Source organism: Panulirus ornatus, chromosome 48 (genome assembly GCF_036320965.1).
Source record: "Panulirus ornatus isolate Po-2019 chromosome 48, ASM3632096v1, whole genome shotgun sequence".
Taxonomy (NCBI): Eukaryota; Metazoa; Arthropoda; class Malacostraca; order Decapoda; family Palinuridae; genus Panulirus; species Panulirus ornatus.
Window position 1 is genome coordinate 12,311,867 of NC_092271.1, and position 20,567 is coordinate 12,332,433.

Sequence of the window (20,567 nt, forward strand, 5' to 3'; positions counted from 1 at the left end):
TGTGTCCGTATTGTTAGTGGCGGGAAGGTGTCCGTATTGTTAGTGGCGGAATGTGTCCGTATTATTAGTGGCGGAAGGTGTCCGTATTGTTAGTGGCGGCAGGTGTCCGTATTGTTAGTGGCGGGAAGATGTCCGTATTGTTAGTGGCGGCAGGTGTCCGTATTGTTAGTGGCGGGAAGATGTCCAGATTGTTAGTGTCGGGAAGGTGTCCGTATTGTTAGTGTCGGGAAGGTGTCCGTATTGTTAGTGTCGGGAAGGTGTCCGTATTGTTAGTGTCGGGAAGGTGTCCTTATTGTTAGTGGAGGGAAGGTGTCCGTATTGTTAGTGTCGGGAAGGTGTCCGTATTGTTAGTGGAGGGAAGGTGTCCGTATTGTTAGTGGAGGGAAGGTGTCCGTATTGTTAGTGGCGGAATGTGTCCGTATTATTAGTGGCGGAAGGTGTCCGTATTGTTAGTGGCGGCAGGTGTCCGTATTGTTAGTGGCGGGAAGATGTCCGTATTGTTAGTGGCGGCAGGTGTCCGTATTGTTAGTGGCGGGAAGATGTCCAGATTGTTAGTGACGGGAAGATATCTGTATTGTTAGTGACGGGAAGGTGTCCGTATTGTTAGTGACGGGAAGGTGTCCGCATTGTTAGTGACGGGAAGGTGTACGTATTGTTAGTGGAGGGAAGGTGTCTGTATTGTTAGTGGCGGGAAGATGTCCATATTGTTAGTGACGGGAAAGTGTCCGTATTGTTAGTGACGGGAAGATGTCCGTATTGTTAGTGACGGGAAAGTGTCCGTATTGTTAGTGACGGGAAGATGTCCGTATGGTTAGCGGCGGGAAGGTGTCTGTATTGTTAGTGGCGGGAAGATGTCTGTATTGTTAGTGGCGGGAAGATGTCCGTATGGTTAGCGGCGGGAAGGTGTCCGTATTGTTAGTGGCGTGAAGATTATCGTATTGTTAGTGGCGATAAGATGTCCGTATGGTTAGCGGCGGGAAGGTATCCGTATTGTTGGTGGCGTGAAGATGTCCGTATTGTTAGTAGCGGGAAGATGTCCGTATTGTTAGTGGCGGGAAGATTATCGTATTGTTAGTGGCGATAAGATGTCCGTATGGTTAGCGGCGGGAAGGTATCCGTATTGTTGGTGGCGTGAAGATGTCCGTATTGTTAGTGGCGGGAAGATGTCCGTATTGTTAGTGGCGGGAAGATTATCGTATTGTTAGTGGCGATAAGATGTCCGTATGGTTAGCGGCGGGAAGGTATCCGTATTGTTGGTGGCGTGAAGATGTCCGTATTGTTAGTAGCGGGAAGATGTCCGTATTGTTAGTGGCGGGAAGATGTCTGTATTGTTAGTGGCGGGAAGATGTCCATATTGTTAGTGACGGGAAAGTGTCCGTATTGTTAGTGACGGGAAGATGTCGGTATTGTTAGTGACGGGAAAGTGTCCGTATTGTTAGTGGCGGGAAGATGTCCGTATGGTTAGCGGCGGGAAGGTGTCTGTATTGTTAGTGACGGGAAAGTGTCCGTATTGTTAGTAGCGGGAAGATGTCTGTATTGTTAATGACGGGAAGGTGTCCCTATTGTTTGTGGCGGGAAGATGTCCGTATTGTTAGTGACGGTAAGGTGTCCGTATTGTTAGTGACGGTAAGGTGTCCGTATTGTTAGTGACGGGAAGGTGTCCGTATTGTTAGTGACGGGAAGATGTCCGTTATGTTCTTCAAGGCCAACTTGTCACCTCATTTTGAGACTCCTTCTAATATCTATTCACATTAATCTTTTTCCTCACCATTATGCTCTATATATTGATCCTTATATCCATATAGCTGGAGTGGTTGTTATAGTGGCGAACAGATCTATACGTCTGGTTGGGGGGGGGGGACTTGCAGTGGTTGTAAGGTGGGAGGGACGCCCATAGATTTCAGTGGTACAAACGCCACCATGAGCTCTTCCTCCTCCACTTGCCACACTCCCCAGTTTCCCAACAGCTTCTGTCGAGTTTGCTGTTGGTATTAGCCAGGCCAACCCCGCTGTCGGCCGTAGGAAGGGGAGGGAGCGGGTGCTTATCACACTGACAGCCACTTTAATTCGGCGTGAATACCATCAGAGGAAACCCGTTGAAGGCTTAAACTAGTCCTCCAACCGCACTCAAACCACCGCCTCTGTGACCAACGTGTCTCTCTCTCTCTCTCCTGCCTCCCTCGCCATATTAAGAACCCTTCCACCTCCAGATCACTTGAGGACCTCGCCTTCAGAACGTCCAATACTGGTAGTGTCCACCGTCGTATACAACATATAAGGTGTGAGGTTTTGGCTGCCCCGTTCCCCAAACTATAGTTTGTTGGTTGCTACATCATAAATGATATAAGAAAGGTTTTCCTCTCGGTCCTCACTATCATACCGGGAGGATGAACAACTACTTCATATTGAATCATAGTCTCAAACTTCCATTATGCGTAGTTAACATTTTTTTTTATGAAAGTTTTGAATGTTACTTTAAAAGATATCCAGTCCAAAGGCTGCAGTCCATGGCGAGCGCTCGCGCGCACATGTAATGGGGAAGGGCGGAGGTGGAGGGAGAGGAGGAAGGATGATCTTAGCCCCTCTCCTCCCCCGCGCACCCTCATAAATCTTAACCCGACTTGAAATCGTTGTCAATTTTCCTTCAGAACCTTCGCGTCTGTGACGCTATTGGTATTCCGGGTCACCTGAGCAACCCGGCGCTCACAGGTACAACATAATGTTCCCAGACAGGCCCGGGACTGCCGTAGTCTGCCAACAAAACAAGACCTGGTTTTGTTTAAAGAGGATTAACCGAAAAATTTTTAACTGTCAAATTCCCAGAGTCTATACTACTGTGTAATTACGTAAACGTTCGCGTATATGTGTGTGTGTGTGTGTGTGTGTGTGTGTGTGGAGGCGGTTTTAACCCGCTCTGGTGACGATTCCATTACCCCCACAGCCACAGTATTTACCACAAGGACAACGATAACCATAACATATTGTAACGAACGTCCCTCCGTCTGTAGCTGACACAGCGCCAAGTACGGTAGACTTACAACTGGCAACCGACCATTACTGTCCTGGGGTATTATAATATTGTAGTTACAATATTACAACCATGCAGTAGGTAGACGCAACACCCGGCGTGGTTGACACCAGGCCAGGTGTTGCGTCTACCTACTGCATCAAAACACTGCGCGTCTAAACCTGTTCCTCCCCATACACACACACACATCAGTGGTTAGCGGCAGTTTTAAGTTACGCCTTTTCCCATAACGTTTGGTTCAGCTGGAGGAGGAGGAGGAGTTTCCTCTGTGTCTCCTGACCTTGAACACCACTTTCGCCAGCACTCAGGTCCGCTATTTACATCCGTATTTATCTGTACAGTGTGGTAACGTTTGAAGTGTGAGGTGGCCAAGCAGCAGCGAGGACGCAGCGCATGCGTGGGTTTGGTGCAGCCATGGCTGAGTCGGCTCCAAGGCAACCACGGACACTAGTGCCGCCCCAGAACTCAATACATCATGAGACCACGCCTTTACACCACGCTCTGACGTCGCACGCCACCCAGGACCGCACGCCCTCTGCCCTCACGCCCGCGGAGACGAAACAAACGCCCATCATAGCGACAGGACACCAAGAGCTGACGGTGGTTGTGGCTTGCGAGCCCGACGGGGCGAAGGATCACCCACAGTACAACGACCATCACATCTGTTCAGACATGGACGCTTGCTTCAAGGCCTTCGACAAGGACGAGTGAGTACAGCCATAATGCACTACACCATATATAGTAATCAGTAGACATATGTAGTTAAGTTAATGGTACACATTGTGATCTGTTTCACTTTAAATCGACTGTAAGACAAGATGAAGCAGCAGGGACATGGTGTATAGCAACGGTTCCAGACATGTGGTCCTCTGGGTCTGTTGCCTGTGTCTGGAACCACACCAGTGAACTGCAGGACCACAACACACACACACACACACACACACACACACACGTGTGAATGTTATTACCAACATGGTGATCGTTGCTGGCGCATTACGAGTAGTTTTAAAATTATGTTATTCCGTCTCTTATTCTCATATTTTAGCATATATATATATATATATATATATATATATATATATATATATATATATATATATATATATATATATATATATATATATCCTAGCTTATGTTAGGTGACAAATTATGGACCACTCTGAAGGGGAAGGATGAACAGCTGGATTGTCAGCGAATTGGCTGCCCTAACCGGGAATCGAACCCGGGAACTATCAAAATGGTGGATCGTATTGCCAACTTTCGCGCTACGTAAACTCACATACGTATGTGCGTTTGTTTGTGTTTACCTATTTGTAATGTAAGGGGAGGAATAGCTACAGCCATGGGGGACACATCTTTCAAAAAGTCGTCTATTCTCATACAGTATTTATCATTTGTGTCTGATTTGTATATTTGCCATGTCGAGTCATTTAATTACGTTCATGCATAACTTTAATACGATAAAACTACTTCGTATCTTTATCAATGTTTCTTATCTAATTTCATGTTATGTCCTGTAGTTGTTCTGTCTCAACATCTCATGAAGACCTGTTCCCTCTACATCACCAGTCAGTTTGAAACACTAAGGTTGTGGTCAGGTCACCATTGCCTCGTCCAAAGTGGGTCAATTCAAGCCTTCAGTAGCCTTTCCCAGTAACCCATCTCTCTTAATGCTGGTGTCATCGTGTTCCTCTCCTGTAGACCTTCTCTGATAGCTATTTGTGCTTCTTTACGTGTAGTGACCTGACTTTTAAGGCATACTCTTATTTTGAATTTAGAATCGTGACAGCTTGTGAAATGTTTTTCCTGTTCCATGAACGTGAATGTTGCTCTCATATTTGCCAGCAGACACTTCGTCTCCTGAACTGTTCTTCTAAAGTGAGATTCTAATGATAAATTTAGGCTGTTCTCGACACCCAAGTATGTGTGTGCGGATGTGTCTACCTATTTCTACAGAATGAGAGAGAGTAATTCACTATTTCTACAGCACTGAGAGAGCAATTCCCTATTTGTACAGTACAAAGAGAGAGTGAATTTAATTACCTATTTGTATAACCCGAGGTTAAATATTTATGGGATCACATCTTTAAATATTTCTTTCCCACGTAATTTTAAACGGTCAGTATTCACAGCCACATTGTATCGTCTATTCTAATCATCTACCACATCTTACGCTCACACTGTGCTTCTTTACGTCCTTTCTAACAAACTACAACCTTTATTTTTTTTTATTCTTGCATCATGTGAAGAACTTGTCCTTTGTTGACGTGTTCCTGTTCGGATACTTAAGGGCTTTGAGCGGGTCACTTGTGTCTACACTCCCTTCCAAGGTGGGTAGAGTTATAACCTCAGGTGTCGGCAGCCTCCGCCCGCATGCGGCAACCCTGTGAGCGAGAGATCACCTTGGGCGAGGTTGTATCATCGTCAGCGGACGCAAGAAGCATTTCGCCGTCCAGGCCTTACCTTGCTCCTGCATGGAGCGTAGCATCGAAGCTACCGAAGCTCCATGAAATGGGTCCTAAGGTTACAAGATGATAAGAAAATAGTGATAATGATGATAATTATAATAATGATAGTAAAAATAGTAATAATAATAATGATAATAATAATAATAATGATAATGATGATAATAATGATAATCTAAATGACAGGAACAGAAAAGGGGGCCAAGTGAGGAATTTTACCTTTCAAGGTTCGGTCATATGTACTTGACGCTATCTCGCTATTGCAGGAAATGGTGAATATGTATGAGAGATATCAGTAATTGTGTGTGTGTGTGTGTGTGTGTGTGTGTGTGTGTGTGTGTGTGGAAAAAAGTTCAAGGTGGGCCTTGAACTTAGGAAAGGTGAAGATATGTGAAGATGAAGGTGTAGTGAGGAAGAGGAAGGTGAACCTGTCTTAGTGAAGATGAGGATATTATGAAAATGAAGGTGTAAAGAAGAAGAATATAGTTAACACAAAATTAACCAAGGTCATTGATGATAAAGATATTCCCTGTCCTCTGTAATGACTGCCTTGAGACCTACCGGGTAAGATGATTGAGGACACAGAAGAAAGGTTAGTTCAAGGATGACCTTGAACCTAGCTTGATGAAGGAGAGGGTATTGTAAGGCTCAGTGTAGATAAGAACAGTATAGTGTAGGCATAATGTTTCAGACGGGGTTCAGTTGAACTTGGCTTATTATTATTATGAAGATAAGATGGAGAGAAGGTAAGGATGTTGGGAAGTGTAGAAAGTTGTAGTTCAGTGAAGATGAGGGTGTAGAAAAATGAAGATGAGGGTGTAGAAAAATGAAGATGAGGGTGTAGAAAAATGAAGATGAGGGTGTAGAAAAATGAAGATGAGGGTGTAGAAAAATGAGCTTTAGTTAAGATGAGGGTGAAATGAATGCAGCCTTTCTGACCTGTCCCCCTGATTTTTTTTATTTTTTCAGTACCTTAGAATCTCTTGAGAACAGTGGCAGTGTCTCATGAACTCTCCCGTACCTTTATCTAACACATGGCACAGCGCCTTTAAAAAAAAAAAAAAAAAAATGTCAGATAATTCCCATGAATCCTTCTAACAACTTTGTTTTCGCCTGTTGTTTACGTACATAAAGAAATCGTATCGCGCTAATGAAACAAAAAATGACCGTTGGCAAGACATTTAACCGTGTGTGGGGCGAAGATGTGGCCCGTGGGTTTGGCAAGGTCATTGTACTACTGTCGGGCTGGCATTTCCCGCGAGAAGTTTCGTAACTGAAAAAGAGACACAGTGTTCACACCTCACACTACACACACATAACTGCAGGGGCCAGGGTGAATTAATGCAGATAACAGAACCACAGATGATTCCGGAAGTATGAAGTGGAGGATTGGCTGTTGGTTGATTTGATGGCTATCTAACAAGCTCTGTCCATATGTCAGGAAAATATTGTAATAGTGAATCTTGAAATGAAAATGGGAAATGAAACTTAAAAGGGCTGCGGGTGAGTCAACTTCAAGAAAACGTTATGTCGTGGCGGAAATGTGATAGAAAACGTAAAAACTACGTATACCGTTATAAAGAGATAATATATTCTCGCTTCATAGTGACAGTTTACAGCATTAAGCCCAGCAACATAAAAGAGGCTCTTGAGCAAGATATGTACTGCCCCACTGTGAAACACTGCTACGATCACCCCATTTATAAGAAAACATTATCATTCACCGGGATGGTGAGTGTACAACGAAGTTACCCTCCGCCGCCAAGATCGTCAGAAGTCTGCAAACATGAGTGCGCGCGCGAGGGAGACCAGCGTCAAGCCTAGGTGGAGGGGGAATGTGTGATGCACGTGGATGACTGATTGGTGGCTGGGGGTGAGGGTGGCGTGCCCTGTGGTTGTCTTGTCCAAGTCACCGACAGGGAATGATGTATTTCCTTGCCGTGCAGTTCCCATTGTGCCGATGCAGGGTTCATCGTTTACCCTCCATAACATCTTGAGCACGAGGCTTACGACTTGATGGCTCCACCTTCAGATTAAGGCTCCGGGTACTGCTGGGCAGGCCATCGTAATCAAAAGGGTTGTACCGTCGTCCTCACGAAGTTAAAAGCTTGAGGATTAAGAGAACAAGGAAGTTACGGGACATTTCGTACACTACATCGGACGGGGAAGGGAGGAGGGGAGGGGAGGGGGGGTGATCTGTCTTCCGATGAACTGCATTGGTAGTTACCCACAATTATGTCCAGGGCATTAGATTGGGGAAGAGCAATGTGGTTTCAGAAGTGATAGAGGATGTGTGGATCAGGTGTTTGCTTTGAAGAATGTATGTGAGAAATACTTAGAAAAGCAAATGGATTTGTACGTAGCATTTATGGATCTGGAGAAGGCATATGATAGAGTTGATAGAGATGCTCTGTGGAAGGTATTAAAAATGTATGGTGAGGGAGGCAAGTTGCTAGAAGCAGTGAAAAGTTTTGATCGAGGATGTAAGGCATGTGTACGAGTAGGATGAGAGGAAAGTGATTGGTTCTCAGTGAATGTCGCTTTGCGGCAGTGGTGCGTGATGTCTCCATGGTTGTCTAATTTGTTTATGGATGGGGTTGTTAGAGAGGTGAATGCAAGAGTTTTGGAGAGAGGGGCAAGCATGCAGTCTGTTGTGGATGAGAGGGCTTGGGAAGTGAGTCAGTTGTTGTTCGCTGATGATACAGCGTTGGTGGCTGATTCGGTTGAGAAATTATAGAAGCTGGTGACTGAGTTTGGTAAAGTGTGTGAAAGAAGAAAGCCGAGAGTAAATGTGAATAAGAGCAAGGTACAGTAGGGTTGAGGGACAAGTCAATGGGGAGGTAAGTTTGAATGGTGAAAAACTGGAGGAAGTGAAGTGTTTTAGATATCTGGGAGTGGATTTGTCAGCGGATGGAACCATGAAAGCGGAAGTGAATCACTGGGTGGGGGAGGGGACGAAAGTTCTGGGAGTGTTGAAATTTGTATGGAAGGCAAGGACATTATCTTGGAAAGCAAAAATGGGTATGTTTGAAGGAATAGTAGTTCCAAAAATGTTATATGGTTGCGAGGCGTGGGCTATAAATAGGATTGTGCGGAGGAGGGTGGATGTGCTGGAAATGAGATGTTTGAGGACAATATGTGGTGTGAGGTGGTTTAATCGAGTAAGTAATGAAAGGGTAAGAGAGATGTGTGGTAATAAAAAGAGTGTGGTTGAGAGAGCAGAAGAGGGTGTTTTGAAATGGTTTGGTTACATGGAGAGATTGAGTGAGGAAAGATTGACAAAGAGGATATATTTGTCAGAGGTGGAGGGAATGAGAAGTGGGATACCAAATGGAGGTGGAAGGATGGAGTGAAAAAATCTTGAGCGATCGGGGCCTGAACATGCAGAAGGGTGAAAGGCGTGCAAGGAATATGTGGTATACCGGGGTGGACGTGCTGTCAATGGATGTGTGAAGCGTCTGGGGTAGATCATGGAAAATTTTGTGGGGCCTGGATGTGGAGAGTGAGCTGTGGTTTCGGTGCATTATACATGACAGCTAGAGACTGAGTGTGACCGAATGTGGCCTTTGTTGTCTTTTTCTAGCGCTACCTCGCGCGCATGCGAGGAGAAGGGGTCGTCATTTCATGTGTGACGGGGTGGCGACAGGAATGAATAAAGGCATTAAGTATGGATTATGTACATGTGTATATATGTATAAGTCTGTGTATGTATATATATGTATACGTTGAAATGTTTAGGTATGTATATGTGCGTGCGTGGATGTGTATGTATATACATGTGTATGTGGGTGGGTTGGGCCATTCTTTCGTCTGTTTCCTTGCGCTACTTCTCTAACTCGGGGGACAGCGACAAAGTATGATAAAATTAATAAATTATATCTATTTTTATACCTTGACGCTGTCTCCCGTGTTAGCGTGGAAGTGCAAGGAAACAGACGAAAGAATGGCCCAACCCAACCACATACACATGTATATACTTAAACGCCCACACATGCACATATACATACCTATACATTTCAACGTATGCATTATATACATAAACAGACATATACATATATACACATGTCCATTTTCATATATGCTGCCTTCATCCATTCCTGCCGACACCCCGCCACACATGAAAAACAGCAACCCCCTCCCCACGCGTGAACGCAAGGTAGCGCCAGGAAAAGACAACAAAGGCCACATTCGTTCACACTCAGTCTCTAGCTGTCATGTAATAATGCGCCGAAACCACAGCTCCCTTTCCACAGCCAGGCCCCACAAAACTCTTAATGGTTTACCCCAGACGTTTCACATGCCCTGGTAAAATCCATTGACAGCCCGTCGACCCCGGTATACCACATCGTTCCAATTCACTCTATTCCTTGCACGCCTCTCGCCCTCCTGTATGTTCAAGCCCCGATCGCTCAAGATCTTTTTCACTCCATCCTTCCACCTCCAATTTGGTCTCCCACTTCTCGTTCCCTCCACCTCTGACACATACATCCTCTATGTCAATCTTTCCTTACTCATTCTCTCTATGTGACCAAACCATTTCAATACACCCTCTTCTGCTCTCTCAACCACACTCTTTTTATTACCACACATCTGTCTTACCCTTTCATTACTTATTCGTCAAACCACTTCACACCACAAATTGTCCTCAAACATCTCATTTCCAGCACATCCGCCCTCCTCCGCACAACTCTATCTATCGCCGAAACCTCACAACCATATAACTTTGTTGGAGTTAATATTCCTTCAAACGTTCCCATTATTGCTCTCCAAGTTAACGCTCAAGACTTCCACACATTCTTCAACGCTCCCAGAACCTTTACCCCCTCCTCCACCCTTTGACTCAATTCCGCTTCCATGGTTCCATCCGCTGCCAAATCCACTCCCAGATATCTAAAATATTTCACTTCCTCCAGTTTTTCTCCATTCAGACTTACCTCCCAGTTTACTTGTCCCTCAACCCTACTGTACCTAATAACCTTGCTATCATTCACATTTGCTCTCAGCTTTCTTCTTTCAAACTTCACCAAACTCAGTCACCAACTTCTGCAGTTTCTCACACGAATAAGCCACCAGCGCTGTATCATCGGCGAACAATAACTGACTCACTCCCCAAACCCTCTCATCCACAACAGACTGCATACTTACCCCTCTCTCCAAAACTCTTGCATTCACCTCCCTAACAACCCCATCCATAAACAAATTAAACAACCATGGAGACATCACACACCCCTGCCGCAAACCGACATTTACTGGGAACCAATCAATTTCCTCTCTTCCTACTTGTACACATGCCTTACATCCTCGATAAAAACTTTTCACTGCTTCTAGCAACTTACCTCAAGCACCATATACTCTTAATACCTTCCACAGAGCATCTCTATCAACTCTATCATATGCCTTCTCCAGATCCATAAATGCTACATACAAATCCATCTGCTTTTCTAAGTATTTCTCACATACATTCTTCAAAGAAAACACCTGATCCACACATCCTCTACCACTTCTGAAACCACACTGCGCTTCCCCAATCTGGTGATCTGTACATGCCTTCACCCTCTCGATCAATACCCTCCCATATAACTTACCAGGAATACTCAACAAACTTATACCTCTGTAATTTGAACACTCACCTTTATCCCCTTTGCCTTTGTACAATGGCACTATACATGCATTTCGCCAATCCTCAGGCACTTTCCCATGAACCATACATACACTGGATATCCTCACCAACGAGTCAACAACACAGTCACCCCCTTTTTTTGATAAATTCCACTGGAATACCATCCAAGCCCGCCGTCTTGCAGGCTTTCATTTACCGCAAAGCTTTCACTACCTATTGTCTGTTTATTAAATCATTCTCCCTGACCCTCTCACTTCGCACACCTCCTCGACCAAAACACCCGATATCTGCCACTCTATCACCACACACATTCAACAAACTATTAAAATATTCACTCCATCTCCCTCTCACTTCACTGCTTGTTATTACCTCCCCATTTGCCCCCTTCACCGATGTTCCCATTTGTTCTCTTGTCTTACGCACTTTATTTACCTCCTTCCACAGCATCTTTTTATCTTCTATCTAAAATTTAATAATACTCTTTCACCCCAACTCTCATTTGCCTTCTTTTTCACCTCTTGCACCTTTCTGTTGACCTCTTATACATCTCCCAGTCATTTGCACTATTTCCCTGCAGAAATCATCCAAATACCTCTCTCTTCTCTTTCACTAATAATCTTACTTCTTCATCCCACCACTCACTACTCTTTCTAATCTGCTCACCTCCCAACTTTCTCATATATATATATATATATATATATATATATATATATATATATATATATATATATATATATATATATATATATATATATATATATATATATATTACTAGATTTTGAGAATCACTGTAAATGATATGATTAATAACGCCAACAGTGATTATTATCGATGCAAGAAAATTTCATATTTTTGAAACTGTCAGGGAGTCTCAAGGTCGTAACTGAAGCATATCTGAAGACAACGAGAAAATAGCTCCCAGAATATGAGGATCAAGTAATCATTCTCATGTGCGATGATCAACTCCCAAATTGGAATTCATCTGTGGAAGGCACGAAAGCAACGCATGGGAGAATTGCTGAAAAATCCTCGTGATTGAAATCCGATTGATTATTGGAATATCTGCTCTTTATTAGAGAGGTACACATCGCGTGTGTGTGGGTAGGGTTCGGAATTATCTACTCCAGCCAACTCTTGATTTATGTTGTATTGCTTTCCAGTCAGTTTGAGCAACAAGAGTTTTCTCTCTTTACGTAAAATTAAGGAAGTTATATACGGACAGGAACATGATGCGTCAGCCTCATTACTCGAACTGCTGAACTACATTGACTTTCTGATAGGGAACTATTCTGCATGTATGAATGTAAGATATACAGTTGGTCCTAGGATAGACTTATGGTTTTCCTGAGAAACATACGTACTGATTTTGAATAAGAAACGTCCGTATGAAAGCAGGAAATGTGACAACTCTCTTAAAATGTGTAGGTCAACGCTACCTGCGTGTTCCTGTTTGATTTAATCAGGCGAGGCTGTGGACTGGAACAAATACATTACCCGTCGTCAAATGTTGACTGACTGTGAGTGTATACAGAAAAACTTGCTTTGTGATTAGTTCGCTCTTTAACCATATGAGGTGAGAAACCCTCTTTTTTCCTCACACACACACACACACACACACACACACATCCCCAGTAAACACAAACAAACGAGTTTCAGTTCCTCGTTGTGGTATACTGAAGGACATGGGTGTTAGATTTTTTTTCGTACGTGTTGGGTTGCTTGTATTACTTGTGGTATTATCAATGTTCAGGAAGTGGAGCATCTATTTCTGTACTTGTGCAGAAGCCGTTACTGACTTGCATCACACGCAGGTGCTAGGTTTTACCGTGCTCTGATAAGCCCAAGTTGTGAGTTCGATGGAAAAAGGTGTTGATGACACCTGTCTTGTATATCTGAGGATATTCACAGAGAGTGTTATGGCAGCGCTCGATTTACGTGACGAAGTTACTTAAGATGATTGTTTCGGGATCTAATTTCACTCGAGCATTTCGTTCGGTTAGGGTGAAGCACCACAGCTATGACAGGCCTAGCAAGCCGACAGCTCCCAGGGTGTTCATGTCCGGAGACATGAACCTCACTGACAGGTCGGTGAGCCAACGTAGGGTTGCACTGTACTTTGTGTCAGCTTCTGCTTTTCTCAAATACTTTGTCAGAGAATTTACTTTTACTTCGTTACTTGTTGCTAGGAGGAAGATGGCTGTCATGTTGATACATTCCAGCTGGACTGTGTTAATCTGGCAATCACCGTTCCTTCCAGCAATATGTAACGAGGCATTGTAGACAGCAAAGTCATGAAATACACGTTGAATCTCTCTAACACTGTTTCTGATGAAAGCAAAACTGTAGAGTTTAAAATGCTTCACTAAAAGTAAATCGCAAAGTAATCAACTTACAGCAATCAAATTTCACTGCATTGATTACCACTAGTGGTGAAGTATTGTCTGGTATTGCCATCAATAACGACAACTTAAACTAATAATAGTTGGTTGTGATACAAGGTCATTATCTCATCGTAATGCAGAAAATCGTGAATCAGCTGATGCCTGTATCAAAGAGGCTGAGGAAGCTGCCTCAGAGAAAATAATTAGCCTCGCTCAGTTGATGGACGTCCGCCGTGATTTATTTACCAAAGGCAAGGCATCAGGAGTGAGACGGGGCGGAGGAACGAATGAGTGATGCAGCTAGTGTTCTATAACCTGACTTGAGGATCAGGTATATAATTACCCTCACGATACTCGTGTAATATCTTCCGTGGTGTAGCCTTCTAACGCCGTCGATCAGAAACTTAAGTTTAAGATGTATGTGCGTGTGTTGACGCTCTTAATCGACTGGTGGTTCAGCTAGATCATCGAATTGACACCGTAGACTGACGGAAAAGTATATTTAACTGATTTGAGTAAAATTCTACCAGATTCAACAGCATACTACCATAACTGGACGTATGTATAACCTCACAAACATTAGTTAGATATGGAAGTAAATTGGCTCAGGGACCGGAAATGAGTGTTCAGGATATACTGGCGGCCGCTGGCATGAAGGACAGGCCAACTTCAGAATGGAGCCGAAACATTACAATGAGTCACGAAATACTACACAATGCTGATCATCAAACACGAGAGTTCAGGCTCAAGACTTGATGTGGAGTTGCAGATGAATGAAGCCATTTGTTTCAACACTTGTGATCACAAGTCACCAGCAGGACTGGGGTGTAAATGCTTAGTTCGTTGTATGATCTAGGAACGGACGGACGAATGTATGCGCTTATGCGTAACTTGGCTCCGTGTACGAGCATTGACAAAATGAGGAGTCTTGTTAAATCTGATCAAAGCACACACACACACACACACACACACACACACGTCACTACAAGTGTTCACCTCCAGTGGCGCAGTTGTACCATGAGCAGGAGTGAATATTCCCTCTAAAGTTTCCCTGTACATTACTGTCATTATGCATGGAAATGAGGGATTAAATCAGTATCGTTACGATAACTTGGATGCATGAACAGAAGGCAAGTAGAAATCATTCACGTGAATGATCATTTAAGAATTTGTATACAAGAAGTTACGTGGCTTGCAAGCACAAGTGACAGAAGCATTTACCTCTTATACCCACTCCCAGAATCTGACTCTGGTTGAGTTGAGCTCAGATGGTGTGTGTTGTGCTTGAGTCGAATGGTAGTGAGGTCCACAGCTGGTGGTGAAGACCCAGATGGTTTTAGCAGCTGTTTGGGGAGGACCCAGGTGAGTGTACTGCAGATGGTGATGGTGGTGAGAGCTAGTGGTAAATACCCAGGTGGGTATGGTGTAGGTGGTGTTGAGACCCCCAGCTGGTGGTAAGGACCCAGGTGGGTATGGTGTAGGTGGTGTTGAGGCCCCCAGCTGGTGGTAAGGACCCAGGTGGGTATGGTGTAGGTGGTGTTAAGGCCCCCAGCTGGTGGTAAGGACCCAGGTGGGTATGGTGTAGGTGGTGTTGAGGCCCCCAGCTGGTGGTAAGGACCCAGGTGGGTATGGTGTAGGTGGTGTTGAGACCCCCAGCTGGTGGTAAGGACCCAGGTGGGTATGGTGTAGGTGGTGGTGAGGCCCCCAGCTGGTGGTAAGGACCCAGGTGGGTATGGTGTAGGTGGTGTTGAGGCCCTCAGCTGGTGGTAAGGACCCAGGTGGGTATGGTGTAGGTGGTGTTGAGGCCCTCAGCTGGTGGTAAGGACCCAGGTGGGTATGGTGTAGGTGGTGTTGAGACCCCCAGCTGGTGGTAAGGACCCAGGTGGGTATGGTGTAGGTGGTGGTGAGGCCCCCAGCTGGTGGTAAGGAGCCAGGTGGGTATGATGTAGGTGGTGTTAAGGCCCCCAGCTGGTGGTAAGGACCCAGGTGGGTATGGTGTAGGTGGTGGTGAGGCCCCCAGCTGGTGGTAAGGACCCAGGTGGGTATGGTGTAGGTGGTGTTGAGGCCCCCAGCTGGTGGTAAGGACCCAGGTGGGTATGATGTAGGTGGTGGTGCGTGTCACAACCCTCCCGGATTCCAGGAATGAAGGTCCGTTAGGAACCACCTGACGGACCCGGCAGCTCCCACACCCCGCCAGTGTCATGTGTTCACATGTTCATCTCATTGCATCCATCCCGTCACGCCCTGTCACCCCGTCACGCCCACCCACCCGTCACGCCCTGTCACCCGTCACGCCCTGTCACCCCGTCACGCCCACCCACCCGTCACGCCCTGTCACCCCGTCACGCCCACCCACCCGTCACGCCCTGTCACCCCGTCACGCCCACCCACCCGTCACGCCCTGTCACCCCGTCACGCCCACCCACCCGTCACGCCCTGTCACCCCGTCACGCCCACCCAACCGTCACGCCCTGTTACCCCGTCACGCCCACCCACCCGTCACGCCCTGTCACCCCGTCACGCCCACCCACCCGTCACGCCCTGTCACCCCGTCACGCCCACCCAACCGTCACGCCCTGTTACCCCGTCACGCCCACCCACCCGTCACGCCCTGTCACCCCGTCACGCCCACCCACCCGTCACGCCCTGTCACCCCGTCAAGCCCACCCTCCCGTCACGCCCTGTCACCCCGTCACGCCCACCCACCCGTCACACCCTGTCGCCCCGTCACGCCCACCCACCCGTCACGCCCTGTCACCCCGTCACGCCCACCCACCCGTCACGCCCTGTCACCCCGTCACGCCCACCCACCCGTCACGCCCTGTCACCCCGTCACGCCCATCCATCCCGTCACGCCCAGTCACCCCGTCACGCCCACCCACCCGTCACGCCCTGTCACCCCGTCATGCCCACTCAAATGTCACACCTTGACGCCTTGTCACGCCCACCCGCCTGTCACTCACTCAGCCACGCCCACCTGTCTGTCGTCCACCGTCGTGAAAATTCCCTTTACCTCCCTCACCACCTCCTCCCCTCCCACCACCACCTCCCACTACCTCACCTACTCCCTCAGGCCCAGCCCGACCCACCTCACCCTCCAGTGAGCTACTCCACCCAGCGCTGCTGGATTTTAGGAAATGTAAGTGATATAGATATGATTGTCACTGATTTTGCTCATACATTTTTTACATCCTGTATAATATCTCAAACACACACACACACACACACACACACACACACACACACACACACACACAGAATTTTCTATCTATAATTGTAAGAGTTTGTGCACGTTTGTCTGTATCTGTATATGCGTATACATATATATATATATATATATATGTATGAGAATGTTAGATGTGGAGTCTTGCTGTATGTGGCAAATGACCTGGTTGAAATCTTAATGCACTCTTGTTGTTGTTTGTTTTATGAAATACGAATGTGTATTCAAACTTTAAACGTGAATTAAGTAGGAATTATAAGTCCTTTATTGTTTACTATTGAGATAATGATGTGAACTGAGGGATGATGACCTTGTTATGCAGATCTAACCAGAGACTATAGGTGTTCTGCTACTCATTCCAGTCGTCCTCAGCACATCGAATGAGGTATGATATAAACAGTGTAGTTTACCGGCCCTCATACCCTGGTGTGGCCAACACATCACAGCCACTCAGCAAACTCGAGTGGTTAACTGTAGAAATACGGGTGGGTAGGAGGCAAACCTTCCGGTGTCCTTAAGACGCCATTCTACCACCACCACCACAATGCTATCACCATGTTCAAGTGTTGTCCAGGTATTATGTCTTCAGTATGGAGCAAGTCATTCACTGTATGGACGCAGGCGAGCAGGGCGCCTGACACACGTCATGCCGTATGAGAAGTGTTATATATATATTTTTTTTATTATACTTTGTCTCTGTCTCCCGCGTCAGCGAGGTAGCGCAAGGAAACAGACGAAAGAATGGCCCAACCCACCCACATACACATGTATATACATGCACGTCCACACACGCACATATACATACCTATACATTTCAACATATACATATATATACATGCACAGACATATACATATATACACATGTACATAATTCATACTTGCTGCCTTTATTCATTCTCGTCGCCACCCCTCCACGCATGAAATGACAACCCCCTCCTTCCGCATGCGCGCGAGGTAGTTATAGGAAAAGACAACAAAGATCATATTCGTTCACATTCAGTCTCTAGCTGTCATGTATAATGCACCGAAACACAGCTCCCTTTCCACATCCAGGCCCCACAAAACTTTCCATGGTTTACCCCGGACGCTTCACATGCCCTGGTTCAATCCATTGACAGCACGTCGACCCCGGTATACCACATCGTTCCAGTCCACTCTATTCCTTCCAAGCCTTTCACCCTCCTGCATGTTCAGGCCCCGATCGCTCAAAATCTCGTTCCCTCCACCTCTGACGCATATATCCTCTTTGTCAATTTTTCCTCACTCATTCTTTCCATGTGACCAAACCATTTCAAAACACCCTCTTCTGTTCTCTCAACCACACGCTTTTTATTACCACACATCTCTCTTACCCTTTCGTTACGTGCTCGATCAAACCACCTCACAACACATATTGTCCTCAAACATCTCATTTCCAACACATCCACCCTCCTCCGCACAACTCTACGCCTACGCCTACGCCTCGCAACCATATAGCATTGCTGGAGCCACTATTCCTTCAAACATAACCATTTTTGCTTTCCGAGATAATGTTCTCGCCTTCCACGCATTTTTCAACGCCCCCAGAATTCTCGCCCTTTCCCCCACCCTGTGACTCACTTCCGCGTCCATGGTTCCATCCGCTGCCAAATCCACTCCCAGATATGTAAAACACTTCACTTCCTCCAGTTTTTCTCCATTATAACTTACCTCCCAATTGACGTGTCCCTCAACCCAACTGTATCTAATAACCTTGCTCTTACGCACATTTACTCTCAGCTTTCTTCTTTCACACACTTTACCAAACTCAGTCACCAACTTCTGCAGTTTCTCACCCGAATCAGCCACCAGCGCTGTATCATCGGCGAACAACAACTGACTCACTTCCCAAGCTCTCTCATCCACAACACACTGCATACTTGTCCCTCTCTCCAAAACTCTTGCATTCACCTCCCTAACAATCCCATCCATAAACAAATTAAATAACCATGGACACATCACGCACCCCTGCCGCAAACCAACATTCACTGAGAACCAATCACTTTCCTCTCTTCCTACTCGTACACATGCCTTACATCCTCGATAAAAACTTTTCTCTGCTCCTAACAACTTGCCTCCCACACCATATAGTCTTGATACCTTCCACAGAGCATCTCTATCAACTCTATCATATGCCTTCTACAGATCCATAAATGCTACATACAAATCCATTTGCCTTTCTAAGTATTTCTCACATACATTCTTCAAAGCAAACACCTGATCCACACATCCTCTACCTTTTCTGAAACCCACACTGCTCTTCCCCAATCTGATGCTCTGTACATGCCTTCACCCTCTCAATCAATACCTTCCCATATTGTTTCCCAGGAATACTCAACAAACTTATACCTCTGCAATTTGAACACTCACCTTTATCCCCTTTGCCTTTGTACAATGGCACTATGCATGCATTCCGCCAATCCTCAGGCACCTCACCTTGAGTCATACATACATTATATATCCTTACCAACCAGTCAACAACGCAGTCACCCCCTTTTTTAATAAATTCCACTGCATTACCATCCAAACCCGCTGCCTTGCCGGCTTTCATCTTCCGCAAAGCTTTTACTACCTCTTCTCTGTTTACCAGATCATTCTTCCTAACCCTCTCACTTCGCACACCACCACGACCAGAACACCCTATATCTGCCACTCTATCATCAAACACATTCAACAAACCTTCAAAATACTCACTCCATCTCTTTGTCACATCACCGCTACTTGCTATCACCTCCCCATTAGCCCCCTTCACCGATGTCCCCATTTGTTCTCTTGACTTACGCTCTTTATTTACCTCCTTCCAAAACATCTTTTTATTCTCCCTAAAACTTAATGATACTCTTTCACCCCAACTCTCATTTGCCCTCTTTTTCACCTTTTGCATCTTTCTCTTGACCTCCTGCCTCTTTCTTTTATATACCTCCCAGTCATTTGCACTATTTCCCTTGCAAAAATCGTCGAAATGCCTCTCTCTTCTCTTTCTCTAATAATTTTACTTCTTCATCCCACCAGTCACTACCCTTTCTAATCTGCCCACCTCCCACGCTTTTCATGTCACAAGCATCTTTTGCCGAAGCCATCACTGCTTCCGAAAATACATCCCATTCCTCCCCACTCCCCTTACGTCTTTTGCTCTCACCTTTTTCCATTCTGCACTCAGTCTCTCCTGGTACTTTCTCACACAAGTCTTCTTCCCAAGCTCACTTACTCTCACAACTCTCTTCATCCCAACATTCTCTCTTCTTTTCTGAAAACCTCTACAAATCTTCGCCTTCGCCTTCACAAGATAATGATCAGATATCACTCCAGTTGCACTTCTCAGCACATTAACATCCAAAAGTCTCTCTTTCGCGCGCCTATCAATTAACACATAATCCAATAACGCTCTCTGGCCATCTCTCCTACTTACATACGTATACTTATGTATATATCTCTTTTTAAACCAGGTATTCCCAATCACCAGTCCTTTTTCCGCACACAAATCTACAAGCTCTTCACTATTTCCATTTACAACACTGAACACCCCATGTATACCAATTATTCCTTCAACTGCCACATTACTCACCTTTGCATTCAAATCATCCTTCACTATACCCTGGTCTCGTGCATCAAAACTACTAACAGTCACTCAGCTGCTCCCAAAACACTTGCCTCTCATGATCTTTCTTCTCATGCCCAGGTGCATATGCACCAATAAGCACCCATCTCTCTCTCCATCCACTTTCAGTTTAACCCATATCAATCTAGAGTTTACCTTCTTACACTCTATCACATACTCCCACCACTCCTATTTCAGGAGTAGTGCTACTCCTTTCCTTGCTCTTGTCCTCTC

The 20,567-nt window shown here is 45.5% G+C and overlaps 1 protein-coding gene across 3 annotated transcripts in view; it reads left to right on the plus strand.

The window, feature by feature from the left end:
• Naam (Nicotinamide amidase) overlaps positions 1–20,567 on the plus strand; it is a 233,641-nt gene that overhangs the window by 127,682 nt on the left and 85,392 nt on the right. For all 3 annotated transcript variants that reach the window (XM_071690574.1, XM_071690573.1, XM_071690572.1), the window contains one exon: positions 3,370–3,735. In XM_071690574.1, the coding sequence (XP_071546675.1) occupies positions 3,422–3,735 (314 nt within the window). In that variant the 5' untranslated portion in view covers positions 3,370–3,421. The remainder of the gene's footprint in view (positions 1–3,369; positions 3,736–20,567) is intronic.